A 24,310-nucleotide genomic window follows, 5' to 3' on the forward strand; every position below is an offset into this window, starting at 1 on the left:
TGATGGCTTTGTGCTTCATTTCAGTAGTCAGCGTCGTAGTCGGACATTTGGCATGCTTTTATTCAAAATTTCACCTCATCCCACTGATATTCTGAGACTAAACTGACAGTTATGACACTTTCTTTTAGAACACATGATTCATTTTTGTGTGTTATTTATTATCTTAAACATATCTACTATAGCGTTGTTGACATTTCGGGTTTTTCTGGGGTTATCATTAAGCATTATTTCATTCGTTTTTGTGATATCCGTCTCTGCCATAGAGCTCCTGGAAAAATATTTGACTATTATGCGATATCCTGTAAAATTATATTTTCTACAGAAAGGCCCTTTGTAGTTCAAAATCAAAGCAAATATTATTGAAAACCTGGATGTGGTTCCACCCTATTACTATAGGTAAAATGTAATTTCGAAGCTTTCGAGAATCTATATCGCCTTTCTCTGGTGTATATTTGGATCTCTTCTATTCCTTATTCGGATGTGTGCTGAAAAATCATGTTGGGAAAACGTTAGATTCTCGATAGCATCCTCAGTACAGTTTTTTTCTGTTTAATATAGCTATAGATCGAAGAAACCTTCAAGTTGTACATCAGCATTTATAAATACTGAAGTAACAGAATCAGTTACAGACTATGACATGATATGGGACGACTGGAAAAACACAGTTTTCTTTATTTTCTCACTTAAGTTTCTTTATTTATAATTTTATATTTTCTCTATTGAAGATAAATTCCAATTCATAGCTGGCTTTCTCAAAAAGAAAATTGTTTATAATGCGGTAAGGCCACATAAATTCGAGGGATTTACATTCAGCATAGTGGACTGTGTATTCATGATGGGACATTACCTCAATACCCATTGTCTAAAACAGCTCGACGGGATTTTTGTAGGCAATTTCCCTCTCTGTCATAAGGAACCACCAAGTTTGCGATATAGAAGCTTGCGAAAATGTTTGTGTATATAAAGAGTTCAAATTTTAATTTCCCTTTAGTTTATAAATCTTACAAAGATTTTCAGGGCAGCGCTTTGTATGTGTAGTTCAACCGTCATGCAATAAACTGAAATTCAGAGGAGTAAAAACAACTAGCGGTAGTGAGAGGTCAGATGTAGCTAAAAAAAACAATATATATATTTTATCATAGTGGTGTGTAAGAAAATCCTTGCAAAACCGTGAGCATTATGAAACCCATTGCGCTTGGATAAAAAAAAAAAAAAAAAAAGGATGTCACGGAAAAATGAGTTATTATAATTAGCCATATGGTGCAAGGAAGCCTGAGGCTTTTGCTGCACCAAACCAAAAATTGAGTTACCCCCTGAGAGAGAGAGAGAGAGAGAGAGAGAGAGAGAGAGAGAGAGAGAGAGAGAGAGAGAGAGAGAGAGAATGAATCACAAAGAAAGAGATGAATGATGATATCCAGCTCAGGACCCTGGGTGTGCCAATCCCATACTCACCAGATGTGGGCCCCAAGAATGATATGCGATTTTTTATTTTTATTTTTTTAACATTTAAAATAGAAGAATATTTTTGCAATTAATAAATTAAAGTAATTAAATCTGTAATAATAATTTATAATAAATTTCGCCTGAAGAGATTGATGCAATAAACTGAAATTCAGATTATTTTTTAATGAATTTAATAACAAAGTTTCAAGTAGATGGGATTTACCGTCTTTTCTATGCTGACATGAATTCCGTGCCTCATCACAGCACTGTCTAAACTCTCTCTAGCCAGCCATTGATCAATGTACAACACGAGACGAATAATCACCTGAATAAACATAGCTAAGAACAAATTCTTGTGGATTTGTGTGCGCTTGTTGCGTAAAGACCTGAAAATAGAAAATCAAATATCTTTGAAAGATGTCGTCTTACGAAGTTAGAAATGAAAAAATTTCATCTTGAGTTAATGGCGGATGTTGATAACATTTCTAACGCAACTGAACATACACACTTGTACATACACGTACTGATATTGATATACGTTGCAAAATAACTATTTTGCACGTATTCATATTATTTATAAAAACAAGGTAAGCCGACTAATTAAATCGAGATAAATAATATTTATTTTCTATGATATCTGTAATTAAAAAAAAAAAATTATCTTAAAATCGTATATTGTAAAAATTGTAATGCTTGATAACGGCAGCGGTGAATTTTCTAGTTGTACTCAGAAATTAAGGACCAGGTGAGCAAAACTTGCAGGAAAAAGAATCTGATCAGAGGTCGAAGGAACGAAGGAAAGGTTTTTGGTGCTTTTTTATTTTATTATTATTTTTTTTTATTTCAATGTAGTACTGAATTAATTGAACCAAGAGCCTTGTGAATTTTAAAACACACACATACACGTACGTTTCTAAGACAACCAGACCAAAAATACAATTTGGTTTAAATTAAATGAAGTAGATATTTATACATATTTGCATTAATTATTTAACTCATTTCATTCTCACATTTTAACAATGTTTTTGTTTTGTTGCTCTACAGGATCTGATGCTATTAGAATTGGCAATATGATTCAAGGAAGCAAAGCTTATACAGCATCACCTAAAATAATTGTTTACACACATATAAATTTTTTTTTTTAAGATTAACCACTTCTATAACACTAGGTGGAAGTTTATTCCATGGTCAATTTCTGGCTGAATGCGAATTTGGTCATGTAAACAAGTATTTAGATTACAAATAACTTCCTATTTCTGCCGCTGTTAGGTAGCGAAAATACAAAGGTGGCTCAAAATTTTCCTGAAAAAATAATTTACTGATGTAAACTGTTAAGTTATAATAGAAAATAATCCGACATAATTAGGGGCACCACGAAACATCGAGTGGGATCGAAATGATTGCAGTTGTGCATGGTCACCGATGACCATGGACATCTGCAAATGGTGGAGTGAATTAGCATGACCGACACACACTTCCCGAAATTTGTACAAGAGTGCATCATTATCAAATTCCTGTACAGCGAAGTCAGTGAGTCTTAGATTTGTCGACATTTGCGAGATAAATTACAGGTGGTTGTCATAGTTCCTTGTGGGGTCATGGTAGAGTTAATGACATCTCCTCTGGGGAATTTATTTGTAGTGATCCGATATACAACACTCCCAAGGACAAGTGTTTCCTGCTGTGGTGCCCAGATTCTCCCAGAATGTCTTTTCCTAGACCGGATAAGGGCTGTATATTGGTTCCTTAACGTTCTATAGACATTTCTGAGGGCTTCAACTTCGGCAGCTGACCAGGATGCCCTGGCCCTCTGAAATGTTTTCCTTGCAGAGGGCACTTCTCTACGCAACTGGGCCAGTTTGGAGATCACCATTGGACCACTCCTGAGCAAGGGTTTTTACAAGGAAGTGAGTTTAGTTATATCGGTTCGCTTTCCTCTCTCCTTCAACCCTTGTACTTCAGGCTAAATCGCATACGAATTACGAATGGCATATTAGATCACTACATTGCTACTTTTGTCATTACCTCTACGCATACTTTTCTATGCAAAGCCTGCCAAAATAAAGTGTTCTGCGGTCTATCTGATTATTAGTTTATGCCAGTATATTAATACAGAAAAAAAAAAAAATTAAAAATTATAATGATACAAAAGCGGTGTTCACTACAAATATGCGAAATTTATTTATTTTATTTTTCTAATTATTAATTACGATTTTTCACTGAACACTTGTGCACATCTCATGGAACACTGTTTTGGAAATGCTGATTTAGCCAATGCTGAGTCTTGATTTACTCTCGAGGGAACCAGGGCCACTGTATTCCTCGGATAACACCATTGAGAGAAACACCTACGGAGATAGTATAATGGTTTGGACCAATAGCTTTTCTGGTGGAAGTACCGACTTGTGCGTGCTTTTAGGGGGCATAATGACTGCAATGAGGCATAGAGGTGACATCCCTGATATCTCTTGTGTGCCCTATGAGACCTTATGCATGTGCATTAGGGGATGACTTCATCTTACAGGACGGCCTGTGTAGTCGAGTGGTCAGAGCGGGAATGCAGTAGCACACACCCTTTGAGTAGACCGGGGTTCAAGCCCCTAACTGCTAAATATGGTCGGTCGATCTGCCAACCCACACTGGACCAGCGTGGCAGATTATGGTCCATTTCCCTTAGCATGAATTGTTGAGGAGGCTTCCATCCTTCAGTGGATTGATAATGGCCGCTGTTTACCTTTTTTTTTTTTTTTTTTTTTCTCATCTTACAAAACGATAATTCCGAACTACATCAAGGAAGACTGCTTGTCCACAATCCTGTAGAACATGCTTGGAATGCTTTTGGAGACATTGTTACTCTCGAACCGCCTACTTTGCACTCTGTTCAGGAGCATAGAGTACTGTCAACCACCAGTGGGCATTATTAGCATCCGCGCTTCTTGATATCCCAAGTGCTAGTTTTTTTTTTTTTTTTTCTTTAAGGAGCATTAGCAACTAAAGCCATATTGCTCCGGGATATGCGGTGGTCATTCCCTGACCTTTCAGCATCCTCCGTATTTGGTGGTGACAGGCTCGAACCCCGGTCTAATCAAGAAGTGTGTGCTACGCACTGCTGCTCCTTCCCACCTGGCTACGGAGGCGCCCCAAGTGCTAGTAATGCCCGCTCTGTGATTTTTGTATATGGATTGTAATTTTCTCCTTTCAGATAAAGATGAGTTTAGATAGTCTTTTAGATAAAGGCTTACTATACTACTCATCTGGCTGCATCAATTACGACATGTGACCAAAACAACCTAAACTGAATTTATTTTAAAAAATACCGTATGTAAGTGCAGTACAGTCAGCGATCCTATGTAGATGCAGTATGGGACGATTTCACCTTACAGAATGATAATTTCCAACCATGTCACATGGGAATAGTTATGAGGTATGAGGTATATTGAGGGTCTAGCGGCTCCTGGGATGTCTCCCATCTCCGCGAATGTTCTATGTATCGGTGACAGTACCCTGTCAAAGCCAGAGATTTAGAAGTGTGTGGGTCATGAGTAGTGTTATATGTTGTGCCCATTGTTTATCCGGCTTATTGGCCGCCAGGCCCCTAATGGGACCCGACGTTGCCCATACCTCGCCACGTGGAGGCTAGCCGGGGTTACCATTGAGTCAATTGTACTCTGGCAGGTCCTGCCACTTACTTTCCTGGGATTTTAGTGGCTAGGACCTAAAATAAAATTGGAACGACCGCGGTTGATTTTAATTCACTTACATTAAAGCGCTAATATGGGGTTTGACGCTGAAGGCCTGTTTCTGAAGTGCCTAAAAGGTTGGGCGAAATTTTTTTTTTGGTGTGTTTTAAATTTGGACGTGTAGGGCTATACACTGTGCAAGAGAAAGTGCTAGGAGGGGAGAGTGAAGGCTGGGGGGTGAAATAGGAAGAAGAGAAGCGATAGGGTAGGTGACCCCCAATTATTCAGTGAGGCATGCCCATGCCCCACCAGAGGGAAGGAATGGTGTGGCAGGAAAGAGAGGAGACAGCAAGCCGTCACCTCCCTCCCCTGCCGGGTGTTGGGAGTAAAAGAATTGCATTGCACAAGAGAGTGCAGAGCCTTGAGCCAATATGGCTCCGTTGAGGCAGCAACTTGGAGTTTCTCTGTCTTCATCGGTCTTCTCTGTCATTGGTAGCGTTTGGTATCCAGATTTGTCCTCAGCTATGAACACTGGTCAGGTCCGTTGTTAGTCTGTTAGCAATGGCTGTGGTTCTCTTCATCATGGGAAGTTCCGCATCTCCATGGGGTTATTCTTGCGATCGCTGGTTTTAGATGGTTAGTAGTGATCAGGTTCCTGAGGGAGGTTCTCCTTGAGTCCTCTCCACGCGTGTTCTGTGTCTCTTTTTATTTATTTATTTATTTTATTTTATTATTTTTTTATTTTTATCTTCTTCTGTAGATGGCTATCAGTGTTTTACGCCTACCAAATAGTTTTTGGGCATATTCCTTTAGCTCCCTGTATTCCTCTAGTGAGTCCAATAGATGTAATTCCAAGTTCTTGGGGAGGTAGTGTATTGCAGTGATCAGTCTACACCTGAGGTCCTCATAATGGGTGCAATCATACATAATGTGCTCCCAGCACTCAAGCTCCCCACAGGCACAACTCGGATCCTCCTCAATCCCCAGCGCTGCCAGCTTGGCTTTAAAGGCTCCGTGACCAGTCAATAAATAGGTGGTGTATAAGCCAGGTTGAAACCAAGTTGAGGGACTGGGGTACATCCTGTCGATGTTCGGAATGAATTTCCTGGTGATATTTCCCTTATTTGAGTTGGCCCAGCGCTCCTGCGAAACTTGCATCAGGTGTTTTTGCAGTCTTGTCTTTTCATTTTTTTGTGGTGCATTAACGTCCACAGTATAGCCATGGTATGTACAAGGTATTCCTTTCTATGTGGTAGTTCATTCCCCTGCGCGTGATCTCTAAGTCAAGGGGGAGAGCTCCGGCCAAGGCCTGCAGTGCGTGGGTACTGGTTGTCCTACAAGCACGTGTAACTGTCAGTAGGATGGTTCTTTGCGTTGCATCAAGGATGCGTCGGTTTACTACAGTTGCTGTTTTGGGAAACCATATTGCTGAGGCGTAAGTGATGATCGGTAGTAAGGTTGTTTTATAAAACAATGACAGGGTGCGTTGGTTTTACTCCAAGTCTCGCCTGGCGATCCTAGCCACCAATCCAGAGTATCTTTTAATTTTGGCTCTGATATAAGTTAGATGGTGTTTAAAGGTAAGATTACCATCCAGTATAACCCCTAAATATTTTAACTGGGTCACTAATTTTATTGTGGTAGGTCCCACCTTTATTTGTGGCGGTCTACGTATATCAAGCTTGCCTTTTAGCAGGAAGGAGGACGTCTTTGTTGTTGATATCGTCAGGCAGTGGGTTCTGGTCCAGTTTTGCAATATCAGCATTGCCTGATTGGCCTTTTCCTCTAGCTGGGCCCTGCTATCTGCAGCAATGGTGAGGACCAAATCATCAGCAAAGGCCTGGGAGCGCACATCACCGAGGTGCAAAGCCAAGAACCCGTCCAGAACCATATTTCACAGGAGCGGCCCCAGAACAGAACCCTGGGGACAGCGCCTGCGGACATCACGATTCACTCTACCATAAGGTGCTTCCACGATGATGCGTCTCTCGGAGAGATATGACCTAATTATGGAGTATAAGTTGATCGGCACTTGTGCCTGCCTTAGTCTTGCCAGTACGCTCGGCCTCCAAATGGTGTCGAACGTCCCAGCGAAGTCAACGCGGAGATGACTAGAAGATATTTATTATTGCAGTTTGCTGCTGATTCCGATAGGCTACGCAAGGCTTCCACAGTAGACGAACCCTGCTTGAATCCGTATTGCGATGTCTCTGTGAGTTTCTCTGCCTGGTAATGCTGATTTATCCTTGTGCAGAGTAGTCTTTCTAGCAGTTTGCTTGCAACCGGCAGTAGGGCTATTGGCCGATAGGAGTTTGGCAGGTGGGGTGGTTTGTTCGAATTTTTGGCGATTAATTTTACCTTTGCTGTCTTCCATTTTTTGGGGAAGATGCCCTTAGCCAAGCAGCTGTTATATAGGTGTAAGAGGAGGTCTGGAACGATCTCCACGGTCTTCTTAATAATTTCGGGTTCTAAGTAGTCCAGGCCTGGACATTTATTGTTTCTTATCTGGGTTGCCATTTGTTGTAGTTCATCCCGTGTGAAGGGTGGCTCTTGAGTGTCTGTTGATTAGGTGGTGTAAGGTGTATTTAGTGTCAGACGGCACCAGGGGTTTCCCCCATCTCCGTGTTGCTTTCATTGTGGGTGTACCAGTTCACTGGGAAATGCCAGAGATTTAAAAGTGTGTGGGCTTTGTATCTGTGTGATGTCGTGTACCGTTGTTCATCTGGTCGTTTAGCCGCTGGACCCCTGCTGAGGCCCAACGTTGCCCCACCTTCGCCCCGTGGAGGCAGACCAGGAACCCAGTAGTTTTAGTTTCACTCTGGCAGGTCCTGCCACCTAATTTCCTGAGATTTCAGAGGCTAGGACCTAAAAAAAAAAAAAAAACGCGCGCGCTCTTTTATATGCACGTACGTACAGACAGAAACATATATCCATCATCGTCGGTTTGATGATCGTTAGGTGAGGGGGATAATGCTTGCATAATAAAGGCCGAAAGAATGGGCGAACGGGAATTTTGACATAATTAAGTTTTAGTGTGTGGGACATTCGCTAGCATAAAGATAGAGTGGGTGGGAGACTGAAGGCTGGGGGGGTTAAGGCAGAAATATGGGGATGATAGAGTAGGCAACCCCAGAAGTCAGTGAGGCATGCCCATGCCTCACCAGGAGAAAGTAGGGGGCGCCGGGGGGGACTGTCCCACCACCGGCGCAGGGGAGGGGGTGGAAAGGCACCAGGCAAGGGAGCCCGGTGAGCTGAAGAACAGATGTTCTTTGGTTATAATGGTAGTGGGTTGTGGGCTGCGGCCATTTGGTTTCTCCTCGTCCTCCTCCTCGTGAACAGTGCCTGTGCATAATCCGAGAAGGCTTGATACTCCTCCTTTGTGTCTAGGAGGTGATGTTCTTGTCCCTGTGGTAAGTAGTGGATTCTGGTGAGTAAAACACCACGTAGGTCTTCATAGAGCCTGCAGTCATACATTAGGTGCTGCCAGCTCTCCAGCCCCCCGCAAGTGCAAGTTGGATCAACCTGAATCCCAAGTAGAGACAGTTTGGCATTAATAGCTCCGTGTCCAGTTAAGAGGTACGTTGCTTGTAGACCTGGGGAGAACCAGTTGGGTGAGGTTGGGTAGTTTTGTTCAATATTGGGTAGAAATTTCTTTGTGATCTCTCCCTTTTGAGAGTTGCTCCACCTTTCCTGCCATGCCTGCTGCAGGTGAGTTTGTATCCTCTTCTTTTCCACATTTCTGTTGCTGGTTAGGTCAATAGTGAACCCCAGAAAAGTCTGTGGGGTGCCTTTGTCTAGGTAGTATAGTAGGCCGCGTTGTATGATTTCTAGGTCCAGCGGGAGAGTGCCTGCGAGCACTTGCAGGGCGTGGGTGCTCACCGTGCGGCAAGCCCGAGTGATGGTTAGGAGGATGGATCTGTGAATTTGGTCCGTGATACGTCTGTTTACTGCTGTTGTAGTTTTTTGAAACCATGCACCGGATGCGTAGGTGACGATCGGAGTGAAGATAGCTTTGTAGAACAGTTTGAGGACTCGCTTTTTTAAGCCCCATTCTTTACGCGTGACCCTGGCAACCATGGCTGCGTAGCGTCTTATTTTTTTACGGAGATATTTCAGATGGTCCTGAAATGATAGTTTTTGGTCCAATATCACGCCTAGGTATTTCAGTTGGTTGGAGAATTTGATTGTTTCCTGCCCAATTTTTATTTGCGGAGGCCGCCTAAGATCAAGGCGTCCCTTTAGTAGGATGGAGTTTGTTTTTGTGGAGGATATTTTGAGTTGATTTCGGTTTGCCCATTCTTGGAGAGTGGTCAGGGCCCGATTTGCGAGGACCTCTAACGCAGCTCTTGAGTTTGCCTGTATCGTCAGAATGAGGTCGTCCGCAAATGCCTGAGCTTGTACTTCATTGAGATCGATGTTAAGAAAGGTGTCCAAGACAATATTCCACAGTAGTGGGCCAAGTCTTCTTCTGTGGGGATTAGAGTTGTGTAGGTAGGACAATCCTGACACCTATTTCTTGATGAGGTCGGGTTTCCTAAAGCCCAGTCTGTTGATTAATGGCTCTTTGAAAAATTTTAGGATACGTTGTCAGTTAAAGAGCTTTTTCAGTTTCAGAACAAAAACAAGAAAAGATTAAGGCCGCCGTAGCCTAGTTTTATATATATAATCTTTATTGTACAAAGGATGTATACAATTTACCCTTCACGGCAGGAATGCCAGGGGCCTTCACATTGGCTGGTGTACAAAGGCCTTGAGGACGGGGCCCACATCGAAGTTCGGCTTCATCCCCCAGGGCCAACAATATAATACGTTTCAGTTAAATTATTCACAATATTCATAAAAATGTTATACAGCATTTTTTGACATTATATACAATATTATACAGACATCCTTTTTAAATTTATTATACTGCGACATTACTGTGCAGTTTGCCTGGTTGAATTTAGGTCATCAAGGATCTCCCTCCGGTATTTGCGATCCTTGACAAATTTGTAGAGGTCGCCTTTGATTGCTTGGACTGTGATAAGCATCTGCTTGGGTAGAAAGCGGTCGCTAAGGGCTAGTCTGTTATGGTTGGCTATAAGGGTTGGAGCTGATCTCAGTCCGGGTTGAGGGATCCTCCAGCTGCACAGTTCCCATATGTTTGGCTCCGAGATTATTCCAGTGGTCATTTTGAAAGTTAGGGTGAGGCGTCTTTCCATTATAAGATGTCAGGCGCGCGGGTGCATAAGTACACGTGCCTTGAGTGACCGGAGTTCAAGCCCGTGACTGCTGAATACGGTACTGTTTCTTGTATTCTGTCTATCTTGTGAACTCCTCTGACCGTTTGGTCGTCCCGGAGTATAAACAGAAAATTTAATTTTTTTTAATTACAGGAAGAGTGACTGATATAGAGCATCAGAGCGAAACTGGGAATCTGGACAGACACCCCAGGAAAAAGAGTAGAAGCAGGCTCCTCAAAAGTTGGGTCATGGGTGCCTATAAGAAGTGTCATTCAAGGTTCCTTGGCGCCTCCGTAGCCATGTGGGAAGGAGCAGCAGCGCGTAGCACACGCTTATTATTATTATCAATTTATTTCTTTTAGGAGAACACCCGGTTACAGCCACTGGCTAGAGGGTGATCATACATATACAACTATGTTACAAAAGATACATCTATGTTACAAAAGATACATCTATGTTACAATTATAAAATACATGAAATACATAATATCTGATTTACAAGTACACTTTATCTGGAATATAGAATATTTGAGTTATTAATTACTCGCAAAGGCTTTTACTACTGTAAACTGGTAAGAACATAATACCATGACAATTGAAGCATACCTTCTGCTTTAACACCCACACAAGTGGGAGTTTCGTCGTCTTCTTCTGTGGGGATTAGAGTTGTGTAGGTAGGACAATCCTGACACCTATTTCTTGATGAGGTCGGGTTTCCTAAAGCCCAGTGGCTCGTGCCTGGCCGAACAAGGTGCTGAAACTGTATCCTTACATCTGTATTTGCAAGTAAGAGTTTCCGAGAACTTCCTTTCTGTAGGATTTGCAATTGCAGAGCTTTTCAGGATTGATGTTGAGGTTGTTAAATAGCTGGATGGTGTTTGCTGGAAAGAATCTTCCGAGGCTATCCAACTGTGTAAATGCCGCTTTCAGTTGTGGTTCCTTATCTGCAACTCGTCTTGGTTTTTCGCCGGGTATTATTATCCACTCTCGGGCTTTCGGTGCATCCAGTCATCCCGTTAAAAGCTGAGCGAGGGTCATTATGTTTCTTGAGGTGATTATTTGTCTCCAGGGTGTGACCTCTAAATTGGAGTATAGTATAGTTCTTGAGATGGTAAAAGGCTTAGCTGAAATTCTGTTCAGCCATCTCAAGAGCCAGTATGCCGAGTGGGTAAAGTACCTGCCCGGCAACCCAAAGGTCGCGGGTTCGATTCCCGCCTCGGGCTTGGATCAAAGTACTGCAAAAACCTTGGGAGGTGCAATATGGCCACAGAAGCCGATGCGCCAACAACTACCAAATCAAAAAAAAAAAAAAAAAGAGCCAGTATTCGAGTCCTAGAAAGGCTTTGATACTGCATTCGGGAGCTGAAGACCAGATTTGTGCCGCGTATAGGGGAATAGGAGTAACACATCTATTGATGTATTGCTTCATCAGACCGGAGTCTTTAATACCGGTGAGCTCCTGCCTGGTTGCCCAAAGCGCCGCGTATGTTTTGTTACGGATGTGTGCGAAGTGCGGGCGGAAGGTCAGGCCTTCCTCCCACTTGAGTCCAAGATCAACGTGTGACTGTGCCTTTTGGACGAGGATGCCGTTCACAAATATTTCCATTTTGTTTGGCTTTATTTTATTTGTGAAAGTCATTTGTGCCGTCTTTTTTTCATTCAACTGCAGCCCGATACAATCTAGATACTCTTGAGGTTCTTTTATTTTAGTATTAGCCACTTGGTTGTGGTAGTCAGCTGATTTCTGATCTCCTGAGGTAATAAAAAAATTTATATCATCGGCGTATGTGATGAAGTGCTTCTTATTCTGGGCTAAGAAGGGTTCAAGGGCTATGGCAAAAAGTGTGGCAGACAAGACTCCGCCTTGCGGGACACCTTTATCAACCTCATACGTTGCGCACATGTTTTCGTTTGTCACCGCAATTTGTCTGCGCCGAAGAGTGCTCTTTCATAAATGGAGGGCATTTCCTGTAATGTGAAAGTAGTCCCGCAGAATGACTATGAGAGCTGGCATGGATATGTTATCATACGCGGCTGCCACATCTAAAAAGACTACGTCCACCTGCTCTTTGCTGTTTAGTGCTTGCTGGATCCTTAGCAGTGTCCCCATGAGGTTGGTGATGGTCTATCTCTGTGGAAGTACTGAGTGCAGGTATTGTGGCCTGTGCTTAAAGCAATGCTCGATAATGGGCAGTCTGTTTTTTTTCAAAGATTTTTTGCAAAGAGCATCCGATAGCGATTGGTCTGAAGTCTTTTACAGATTTTGGGTTTTTTATTTTGGGGATAGGTTTTACAAAATAGCTTTTCCACAGCTTCGGGAAGTGCTTCTCCATCAAAATTCTCTGGAATATGTGTAGTAGTACATCGATGATGTAACAGCTACAGATTTTGATCTAAATAGTGGGAAATTATCTGGCCCAATTGTTGCTTTATTTGGGAGGCTGTTGATTTCACTTTTTAAATTGTCTCTGCTGATACCGATTTCCTTTAGATGTTCATTGTTAGTGACAATCCGATTACTATTGTTAGATTCCTTAAACCCCTTGATTACATCTTGTATCCTGTTACTGTTTGCTTCGCTGTCAATTTGGTTTTCCTTGAGGGGTGTTCCGAAAGTGGCTTCGGTCCATTCCCTAAAGGATGTCTCAGTCATTTTATGCGCGAGGCATTTTTTGCTGACAATTCTTTTGCCTTTTTTTAGTTTTGCTTTAGCCATATCTATGTGTGCCCGTTTCTTCCCCTTCATGAAACGTGCTCTTTCATGTTTGTACCGGGTGTGGTCCTCTGGATGCCCAGTTCTTTTCCATTTCCTGAACAATTTTTGCTTATTTTTGAAGATTACTTTCAACTGTGAGTTGAACCAGGGCTTTGCCCTGTCTGATAATTTTATTTCCTTAGATGCTCCTTCAGCCATATTCATGAGTGATTGTGAGAGCGCTGATAAGACATCATCAGTACCCAAAAGGTATAGGTTTTGCCAATTATATGCCATCAGATGTTTCAGAATGACGTCACTTTTAATATATTTTGATGAGAAAATTATCTTTGTATTATTTTTTGGATGCGGTTCAGTTTGACGGATGTCCCGGATTCTTCTTAAAGTGGCTTCACACGTGAGTGGTTGGTGATCCGAAGTGAATTTCATGTAGCTATTCCTCAACTTTATATCTGGGGTATTGTAGTATGTGAGATCTAGGCACTGAGTTTCTCTTGTTGCTGGTGTTTTCAATTGGATCATGTTTAAAGCTTTCATTGTATCGTCCAACTCGCTTTTTGCCTCCCGATGTTTTGGTAGTGGCATATTTAGGTCCCCCATTATGATTGTGTCTGTGTTCGTACTCAGATTTGAGGTGAGCCACGTAAGCTCGGCTCTGTTTTCTTTAGTGTGCTCCGGTGGTAGGTATATTACGCATAATTGCAATCTCCTCGTTTCCGTACCAAAAGTGGCATTGATAGCCTCGAAATTTTCCGATTGCGCCTCGAGTTCTTTGACTACTGAGAATCCTTTCTTGAAAAGAATCATTACACCGCCTCCTCTTTTACCCTCTCTTCCATTGCGATGCAGTTGTAACCGGAGGGTTCTTGATTAGACCGGGGTTCGAGCCAGTCACCACCAAATAGGGAGAATGCGGAAAGGTCAGGGAATGACCACCGCATATTCCCAGAGCAACATGGCCTTAGTTGCTAATGTTCCTAAAAAAAAAAAAAAATAAAATAACAACCAATAACAAGGTTCCTTCCCTCGAGCGCAAAACAGTCAGTTTAAGAACCCCCAACAATTTTTATTCTGAGTTTATGAATTTCTGTTAAGGTCTACATTCTTTGTGAAAATTTGCGGGTCTGAATTTATTCAGAAATATCGCTCTCCATTCAAATGACATTGTGCTCAATCCGCGAGCATAGAAATGCCATTTCCCTTGGAAATTGGAAAAGTAATGATGGAATGGTATTCTGCATATGTAGTTTTTTACGAATTCTTTTTTTTTTTTGTAATACTTTGTGATACAATTTCACACTTCGAGTTATGTTATTTTACTAAAAATGTATACATAAATAAATTACTCACGTGAAATAGGCAAATATCACCAAGGATGTTATTAACGTCACCAGTGATAAACTAAGCCCCACTACTTCAATAATTCTGGTTACTTTGGCAATCTGAATCTTCCGCTGCAAAGAGAAATGAGACATTAACTTTATAATAAGTATGCTCCGTACACTAGTAACTCCGGATAAAACAAGTCATGTTGATATTTCTTCAATATTTCAAGTAGGACTGCGCATCCATTGTTGTTGTGGTAGGGTTTTAGGATCATCAGCGACTAAGGCCATATTGCTCCGTGTATATTGTCTGTAAATTGCGTGTGTTTATTTGAGGTCGATTTTCTGTTTTCTGGACGAAAAACCCGAGTTTCCGGGAGAAAACAATGCTGCTATCGCCTGAGACCGACTAACTCAGCCACTTTGTGAAAAAGCCCCATAAACATTCCTTTGATCATCGGTGGGACTCGAACTCTGTGTGTGTGGGGTGGACGACGATCCTACCAATTGTGCTGCCCACGAGGGCTCTGCGCATGCGTAGGAAATGCGTATCACAGCAGTCATTATTTATGTCACTATTTATCATTCATCATCATCAGCCATTTTCAATTCAATGCAGTATGAAGGCCTCTCCAGCAACTTTCCAGTTCCTTCTGCTTTGAGCACTGGCATTTACTACTCACAAACTCATGAATTTCATCTATCCATCTCCGCCTTTGTCTTCAAGGTTTTCTTCTAGCTCCTCTTGGGTACCATTCTGTTATTTTCTTAGTCCATTTGTCATGTCTTCGAGCTATGTGTCCTGCCCAAGACCATTTTAGTTCTTTAGTTTTGATAAGAATGTCCTTTACTTGAGTTTGCTGCCTAATCCATGTGTTTCTCTTCTTATCTAACAGTCTGATTCCCAATATAATTCGTTCCATTCTTCGCTGTGTAGTTCTCAGCTTCTCTTCCATTCTTTTGGTGAGTGCCCAAGTTTCACTTCCATAAGTCATGGTGGGGAGATACACTGGTTCATTATTTTACGTTTCAGACAAACTGGGATATTGCTCTTCAGTATGTGACTATATTTCCTGAATGCTGTCCATCCAAAATTTATTATTCTCTTGACTTCCAGCCAATTATCATTATTACAGCTAATAACCTGTCCCAGATAAGTATGACTCCACCTTTTCAATTACTGCTCCTTAAGTCATTATGTCCCTTTCTGTGGCATACTTGTTCATCATTACTTTTGTTTTAGCCTTATTCATCTTTAGTCCCAAATCCTTACTAACTGTGCATAACTGATTAAGATTTTCCTCTAATTCTTTGGGTTCGTGGCTTATAACCACAATGTCATCTGCAAATCGTAAATGGTTTAGGTACTCTCCGTTCACGTTGACTCCTTTCTGCGACCAGTCTAATCTTCTGAAAGCTTCCTGAAGGGCAGCAGTAAACAGCATCGGAGATATTGTGTCTCCTTGTCGAACTCCTTTCTCGATTTTAAATTTCTTACTGTCTTTGTCTAGTCTAATAAAGGAGGTAGCATTCTCGTATGATTTTCTTCAAAATCATAATATATGGGGTATCTATGCCTTGTCTTTCCAGTGCCCGAAACATTGCCTTATGCTGTATGGAGTCAAATGCCTTTTCATAATCCACAAATGCCAGGCATAATGGTGTTTTATATTCATTTGCTTTCTCCATTAGCTGTGATATTACGTGAAGGTGATCCATAGTTGAGAATCCTGTCCTAAAGCCAGCTTGCTCTTTCGGTTGATTCTCATCAAGTATTCTTTTTAATCTGTTAGTAATGACCCTTGTGAACAACTTGTAGATGTGGGATAACAAGCTAATTGGTCTATAATTTCCAATTTCTGATTTATCTCCTTTCTTATGCAGCAAAACTATGATTGCATTACTCCACTGTTTAGGCGTCACACCTTTTCTAATGCACTTTGAGAAGAGCCTTGCCAGTTTTTGTGTTATGTCTCTTCCTCCCAATTTTAACAACTCTACAGTAACTTCATCTTCCCCCGGGGCTTTCTGATTCTTCATTTTCTTCAATGCATGTTCTACCTCATCAAGAAGAATATTGGGTATGTCGTATATGTTGCTACTTTGCAATCCATCTTCCCCACTGCTGGCATCATTCCCTCGCTCCTTATATATTTCTCTATAGTAGTCTTCTGCTATTTGAATTATGCCTTCTCTGCTGTTTATAGGTACACCATCTCTATTCTTCAGTTTCAGTATCATTTGTCTTTCTGTATTGCTGCTCATGGGTGCTGATTTAAATCCTTTATTTTCCCTTAATGCTTGTTCTACTTTTCTTGTGTAGAATCTTCTTATGTCCTCTCTGAGTCTCTTTCTAATGGCTTTGCATAACTCAGTATACTCAATTTTTTCCTTGTCAGTGTTTATCTTGCTCTTCATTTGTTGCCTTCGGTTCATCATAAGTGTTCCTTGATTAATTTTTTCTTCTTTGGATTTCTTATTCCCTATAGGTTTCTTTGGCTTTATCACTTTCAGAAAGTTGTAATATTCCTGGTCGATATCTTGGTCCTGAGCAGTCTGCAGAAGCTCAAACTTGTTCTTAACTTTCAGTACATGCTGCGTTTTCTGCTCTTCTGTTATCTCAAAGAACTTTGTATTATTTACTCGAGTCAGTTTTTTTTCCTTTCCTTTCCTACATATATATCAAGTGTACATCTTACCATTCTGTGATCACTTCCAACATTTACCTTATTCAGGACGGTAACATCATTCACAATATATCTTCTGTTAGTGAGGATGTAGTCAATTTCATTAGTTGTTAATCCATTTGGACTCTTCCATGTCCACTTTCTGTTCACCCTTTTCTTGAAAAAAGTGTTCATTACTGACAATCCTTGAGATTCTGCAAATTCCACAAGTCTTTCGCCTCTTTCATTTCTTTCACCAATTCCAAAATTTCCTATAGTTCCCCTTTTTGCGCTGTTTTGTCTTTTTCCAACCTTAGCATTGAAGTCCCCCATAATAATAGTGTAGTGGGTTTTCTGCTCATCTAGACTCAATTTCGGTGTACATTTCTTCAACCTCTTCATCATCATCATGGCTCGATGTTGGTGCATAGATCATTATAACCTTTAGCTTGTACCTTTTTAGAAATCTTGAATATTAGTCTTGACACCCTTGGTGATGTACTTTTGAATTCCAAAATGTTGTTTTTTAAATCTTTATGGATCAGAAACCCAACTCCACCTTCACTCCTTTGATTGTTTCCATTGGTGTACAGCAGATTTCCACTTGATAAACTTATAAGTGATTCATTTCTTCTTCTTATTTCAGCCAAACCGATGATATTCTAATTCACATTTTCTGATTCCTTTTCCAGCTCTAATATCCTGTCTTCACCAATGAGTGAGCTTACGTTGTAACAGGCCAAGTTCAGTTTCCGTGCATAGCAGCCTGGTCGTACCCAGAGATTCTTAGCACCCTCTGCCTCCACTCTGATCCTCTCGCTGCCGTAAGAGGGGGAGTGAAAGCCGCTGGGGACTGAGGGCCATTTGTTTTGTCGTGCTGTCATATGCTGGAGAGTTTGGTCTTTTCCTCTTCACGCTGGCCAGGCGTCTTGAAGAGAACCACTCTACACGTTCGTTGCCACCTAAGTGACGTAACAGGGCTTACCATCGTGAAGGTGCGCATGAGTGGATTTTAGGGAGGCAGGCCAACCGGACTTCTCATAAATCTTCTGTAATAGAAAGATATTGGTCCATCAGTGTTTTAGACTGAATGTCTGATAACACACAGGATACCTGTTCCCCTCTAAGCCCCTAATTTATCATTATTTATCTGTAATTACGGCATTTTTTCTCATAATTATTGAACTGTTTTTGAGGAATATTGCATCAAAAACCATGGATGCTAAAATAACGTAATTGCATTAGTTAATCCGTTGCAAAAAATATCTGGAGTTAAATGAAAATAAATAAATATTATATGTATATCCTAATTACTTGGTGACTTTTCACTTCATTTCTAAATAAAGTGATAAGTCACCAACTTTATTCCATTTCTGATTTAAAATGTCTTTCAAAGCACATTTTAAAATATGTATTGTAATTAGCGAATCATTTCAAATATCTGAGTGTGGCATTTGACAACAATAAACTGCTGTTTTCAACACCATGCATTCTATTTCTACAACAACCTATACCGCATCCATATTGAAACTATTTATTTACATTTCAATATTAATATTCGGTATCCATATTGGATACCGAATTTATCAATTAGATATTACTAGCAAAATGGTGCGGGATGGCAAGCATATACAACTTCATCCAAAAAAAGAAAGACTTTTACCCACTTAATTTGCTCATACCGTCTAATAATTTGACCAAGTCTTCTTTAAATTCAAACTATCCACTGCCACAACACTAGATGGTAGTTTATTCCAACAATCAGTTACACTTTGGATAATTTGCGCACATATATTCTGAAACTATTCTTATTTCGATTTAAATTTATGTCCCCGTGTGGGTGTGTGCTTGTATCACATAAGAATGTACTCTCAGTGAAGCACGTAATCCTTCCATCAATTGAGCAAGGCTGCTAAAATTGTATTCATCAGACAGTGAAAAGAAATCCAAATTTATTCCCCCTGGGGCATGTGGATCATCTGGTACTTTCTGAAAGTTATTTGAAACAAAAATAAATTTTAGAGGAGGATGGAATTGAACTGATAATAGCCGGAATTTTAATCTAATTTTTAAAATAAACAGCACCATCTAAGTCACTTCCAAGGCTTAGGCATCGGGAAATGAATGGATTGGGTTATGTGATTTATCTTTCTGTGATCTAAAGCTACCCTTATTTTCTGTCTGCCTTCTTGACTAACAAAAGTTGACTATTCCACTAGATTGTAATCTTTCTATGATGTTTTTTTATTTTTTTTTTATTTTCATGGTCTCCGAGTTCCAGTTGAGTCTGGATAATGCTGTATTGAAAGGTAAATACCAGATATTCATGATCTCACTGGCCTCATGTTGTGCAGTAGTGTGTGTCCCAAACTTATTTTCATTGCGTCCCTAAATTTAAGACCCAGACTGAGAAATGAATCTGTCTGGCGACCCATAGAGTTGGGACATTTTAATTTAAAAAAAAAAAAAAATCTGATGCGCCCAGCATATGGCTTTAGTGCACAAGTTTCACGTAATCAGTTTTAAGTCGTTAGAATGCTAATGATATTAAAATATATGATGTGGATAGCATATATAAATCAATAAATTTCTGAAAATATCTTTTTAATTAAATAAAATGAAATTTACAAAATTTTTTTTGGTGATTACCATGGTACAGGATCAAGAAAAGGATTTAAGATCACTCATCGATCAAGGTCAGTTTGGCTTCAGAACTGGATGTGGGACAATCCTTGAAAGAAGAATGGAAGTGAATAGGAGAGCATACATTGCTTTTGTTGATATACAAAAAGTTTTTGATACCGTAAATTGGAAGAAGTTTCTTTTGGTTTTGACGGATGTATATTGTGTTAACGTAAGAAGAGATTTTTTTTCAGCTTCTCGAGTCAGAATGAGCTTATCCGTGAACTGGGCCCGAAATTTCGAATATGGAAGGCTTTTAAAACGTTGCTTCTGCACTTAATTTCTCTGGAGATCTGTAAGTTCTTGAAATCCCGTGATATCTTCTCCGATTTCATTCATATTGAATATATTCCTGACCCAGCTGTGTTGCTTGATGTCGAAGTTTTCTGCCATGTATCTGTCCACTTCTTCCTGAACTTGCTACAAATGTTCTTCGAAAATAGCTTGAATATCATTGAGCGCTATCGATTTCACTATCCATTTTTAATATATACTAGGGGGGGGGCTCTGCTCCCCTTGCTCGCCAACTCCTGCGCACGCTTTTCTACTTAATATGTAGAGGTATGCGGAGTAAGTCAAATATTTTCTATTTAAAAGACACGCCTATCAAAACGCACTGATCGATATCTAATCAAATATATAAAATAAAATAGAAAGTGTTTAAGAAAAAACAATAAAAAGTAAAATTGAGTGAATGAAAGTTATTATTAATTGCATGTGCTATCTTAGCCTCTTCACCGGACAGAGTGATGGCAATGCAGGCCCTCAGGGCCTCATGGTTATCCAAGCTGACACCATGCTGTAGCTTTTCCTAGCTGGCATGGTGTGGGATACAGAGCCGGCCCCAAAATTTGCTGGGCTCTGTTCAAGAATTACTTGCGGCGCCCTAGGGTCCTGTGCAAACTTATGCGGGATGTTTTTGTAATAGAGATTTTTAATTTTTCAAATTTTACAGTAACTAAGACATAATTTATATTATACTGAACAAAAATTTTAAATACGAATAATATTTAATACATTAATCAGCAATATTTTTTTGACAATTTAAGTCGGGGCCCTGTTTGACAGAACTGGTTGAACATGCTTGTGGCCAGCACTGGTGGGATGCTGACACTGGCCATTAGGGTAACCCCCAGGCCAGTGTGGGACAGAGTTTCAAAAAGCACGCTCCACCATAGGAATCTCGTTCCTTATGTTCTTTTATTCCTACCACCTGTGGTGGTTGAATCTCCTTCCTCCAATTCTCTTCCCCCACCCTGTGTGGCCCTAACCCCTTTTGTCTGGTGGCTCACTCAACCACCCAATTTCAACTCCCACCCGTTGGACCAGGATGGGCGTCCTGTACCAGGGGTCCCCTTACTGTCGCCTCTTTTAAATCAAGCGAGTGTTCTCAAAACTGCCCCTCTGTTCTCTACCCCTTTTATCCCACCCTCTTGCTATCTTCCCATTATCTCCCTGCTAATAATTTATTTTTATTTTTTTATTTTTTGGATTCTCCTTTGATGCCTAGGCTACCCCAGGGGTCACCATCCCAGAGCTTTCTTTTCTCCTAATTTGCCCTGGCCCGACTTCTGGTGTCGGCGACGGAAACGACAGCCTCCCCTCAGGCTAAGTGGCCAGAAGAACAACACAATCCACACTAATACTTCACAAAACACATACTAACACAGACCCTGGCCTTATGCAAAGTATTGTATTCTACGGCGACGGAAACGACAGCCTCCCCTCAGGCTAAGTGGCCAGAAGAACAACACAATCCACACTAATACTTCACAAAACACATACTAACACAGACCCTGGCCTTATGCAAAGTATTGTATTCTACACAGAGTAAAAACGCGGAGTTGGGGGAGACCCCCGGTGCCACCAGACAAAAAAAAAATATGTCACTGTGATCAACATCTGATCAGGAAATTAGATGCTGATCACAGAGTTTAATTTTTTACCTGTGCATTTGTAGTGCGCAGCATTTTTAAGGTCGAATAAATATCACAATGTAATTATTTATCTGCGTTCACATAGGTCACTTAGCAAAAGGCCTTTGCTTCGGATTCCCATAATGCATGAGGAATATTGTTGCATCCGAAAGAGCAGGACTAAAATATTTGCAAACTATACAAATATTTAAAATATTTAAAAATGACTAAACTATTTACAAATATACAATATTCACTAATATACAATAAACGTTACAATGGAACATCAGATGTTAGACAGCAAAGCACGTGCACGAGGTTGGTGGACGTTATAGAAGCAGTTGTCAATAATTAGTTGCATTTGTAGTGAGGTAATTGCCTCGCTCTCTTCTCCCATTGGCCCGAATAAATATCACTAGGAGGAAAACTTTTTTTTAATGTACATATATTATTTTATTTATTTATTTTTAATTATTCCCCCGAGACCTTCCTGTGACCCTCGTTTGGATCGAGTACACGGGTTTGGAAACCACTGCTCTACGAGATTACCCGTGCCAAGCCCAGGTATTTTTTCAGTGAAAATATTTACTGGGGCTCGAAATAGAAAATTTTACAAATTGAAACGCTTGTCAGGATAATATTATGTGCAGAAGGCGATTAATGCATATACATGACATTATCCATGCTTTCGATAGGTAATGTCATGTTCAGGCGTTCATTTTGAGCTCTGATTTAAACTAATTAATTAGTTTTTCTATCTATACAGAAATTTTCATCTTTTTCATATTAATGAGACCCTCAGATGTTCTGTGTACTATACAAATATCTAGTAAAAAAGGCCTACGTGCTCTGGATTCATTACGAAAATTTACTTTGTTTCTCAGAGCAAACTAAACATAATTACAATTAATAAGCTTTCGGCTGGGAGGCAGCCTTCTTCAGATTGAATACATTCATGTATTCAATCTGAAGAAGGCTTTTAAATAACATAAATAAATTAAGGGAACGGACAACATTCAGTCTTGTAAAATAATATACCCTAAAGGACATAATTCATGAGGATTTATCCACAAAATATTTATTCATTCATTCTTCAGATTGAATACATTCATGTATTCAATCTGAAGAAGGCTGCCTCCCAGCCGAAAGCTTATTAATTGTAATTGTGTTTAGTTTGCTCTGAGAAACAAAATAAATTTTCGTATACAAATATCTATTTCTTCAGTGCTAGTCAATGCCAGTGGTTTCAGTGCTGATCCCTTCGTCAAATATTAATTTGCCCCTTTTCACATCTATGATACATTCAACCATCGTTAGTGAGTCTGTGCTAACTATTACAATATAATCCTGAGCTTGAGAGAAAAAATATATAAGTAACAGGCTACTGCCTGTTACTTATTGTTATATATTTTATTATTACATTAAATTGGGTTATAATTATACGTATCTATTTTTTCTCTCAACCATGGACCCCAGTACACCAGGCCCATTCGTTACTACTAATCCTGAGCTTGTTATGGCTGGTGAAACTAAAAATTCATGATTTATACTTTTTAGCACTACTGTGACAACTTTATCTTTAACTAAATATTTTGTGGATAAATCCTCATGAATTATGTCCTTTAGGGTATATTATTTTACAAGACTGAATGTTGTCCGTTCCCTTAATTTATTTATGTTATTTAAAAGATCCAGACTAGAGGACATTGCGATACTCCAGCGTATAAACATCTGATACGTGTAGCTTCACTGGTCCTTACTCTGTGTATTGTTTACCGATTCCATGCATGTACAGTACAATAGATTCTCCTATTTCCCCAGTACACTCCCTTCTCTCCTTTGCTACCAATCCTTGGTACTTTCCATTGAAACCGCAAATAGGAATGCTCGTAACATAGTCTTCAGTTCGGTGATTTGGTTCTCGGCCGAACACACCATTCTCATACCCTGGTAAGAGTCGCCCTTCCTGCCTATCTATTTCTCTTATGAAAATCAGTTTTCCTATAATTTCAGAGTTAACAATTTTTTTTCGTCGTCTTGTGCTGAGAGGTTTAAGCATTGTCTTTCGTGGGTAACCTCGCTTTCACCACTCTTTCTATTTCTTGTCTGCATTTGGATGTGTTGTGTAGGATAGAAGCTTTTTACTTTACATTATTGTTTTATTTATATTACAGGGAATCTTCGCTATCCGAGGATATTTGGTTCCAGAAAATTCCACTTAAAACGGGGACCAAATTTTCGTAATGTTTATTATTTAAATAAACGAGACTAGGCATAATATTTTAAGAGTTTAAGATTCTATATCTATGCATTATCGGTAGATACACCATAGACAAAAGTAAAGAAAAACTACGGTAGTAGAGTGAAAGGCATCATTTCATCTGTATCTCATTGTGCTCATCCTTCACAACGAGTTGCCTATGTATTGAACTACCTCGAATAAGTAACGCTTCACTAATAGAGAAGCCTTGTTACTTATTCTCGGTGGGCACCCACCCAGACGGCACCGTTTCAAAGCTAGTTGGCATTTCATCGGTGGGTGAAAAGCCAACTAGCTTTGAAAAGGTGCCGTCTGGGTGGGTGCCCACCGAGAATAAGTAACAACAGTCTTCTCAATTAGTGAAGCGTTACTTATTCGAGATAGTGCAATACATGGTAAC

At 40.2% G+C, this 24,310-nt stretch overlaps 1 protein-coding gene across 1 annotated transcript in view; it reads right to left on the reverse strand.

Moving 5' to 3' along the window:
* LOC150079311 (PDF receptor-like) overlaps window positions 1-24,310 on the reverse strand; it is a 133,947-nt gene that overhangs the window by 78,500 nt on the left and 31,137 nt on the right. The window contains exons 3-4 of the mRNA XM_090383028.1: window positions 14,412-14,515; window positions 1,667-1,829 (exon numbers count right to left, since the gene is read on the reverse strand). Of these exons, the coding sequence (XP_090239154.1) occupies window positions 1,667-1,829; window positions 14,412-14,515 (267 nt within the window). The remainder of the gene's footprint in view (window positions 1-1,666; window positions 1,830-14,411; window positions 14,516-24,310) is intronic.

The sequence above is a fragment of the Mastigoproctus giganteus genome, chromosome 10, assembly GCF_048544385.1.
Source record: "Mastigoproctus giganteus isolate SK-2022 chromosome 10, ASM4854438v1, whole genome shotgun sequence".
NCBI lineage: Eukaryota > Metazoa > Arthropoda > Arachnida > Uropygi > Thelyphonidae > Mastigoproctus > Mastigoproctus giganteus.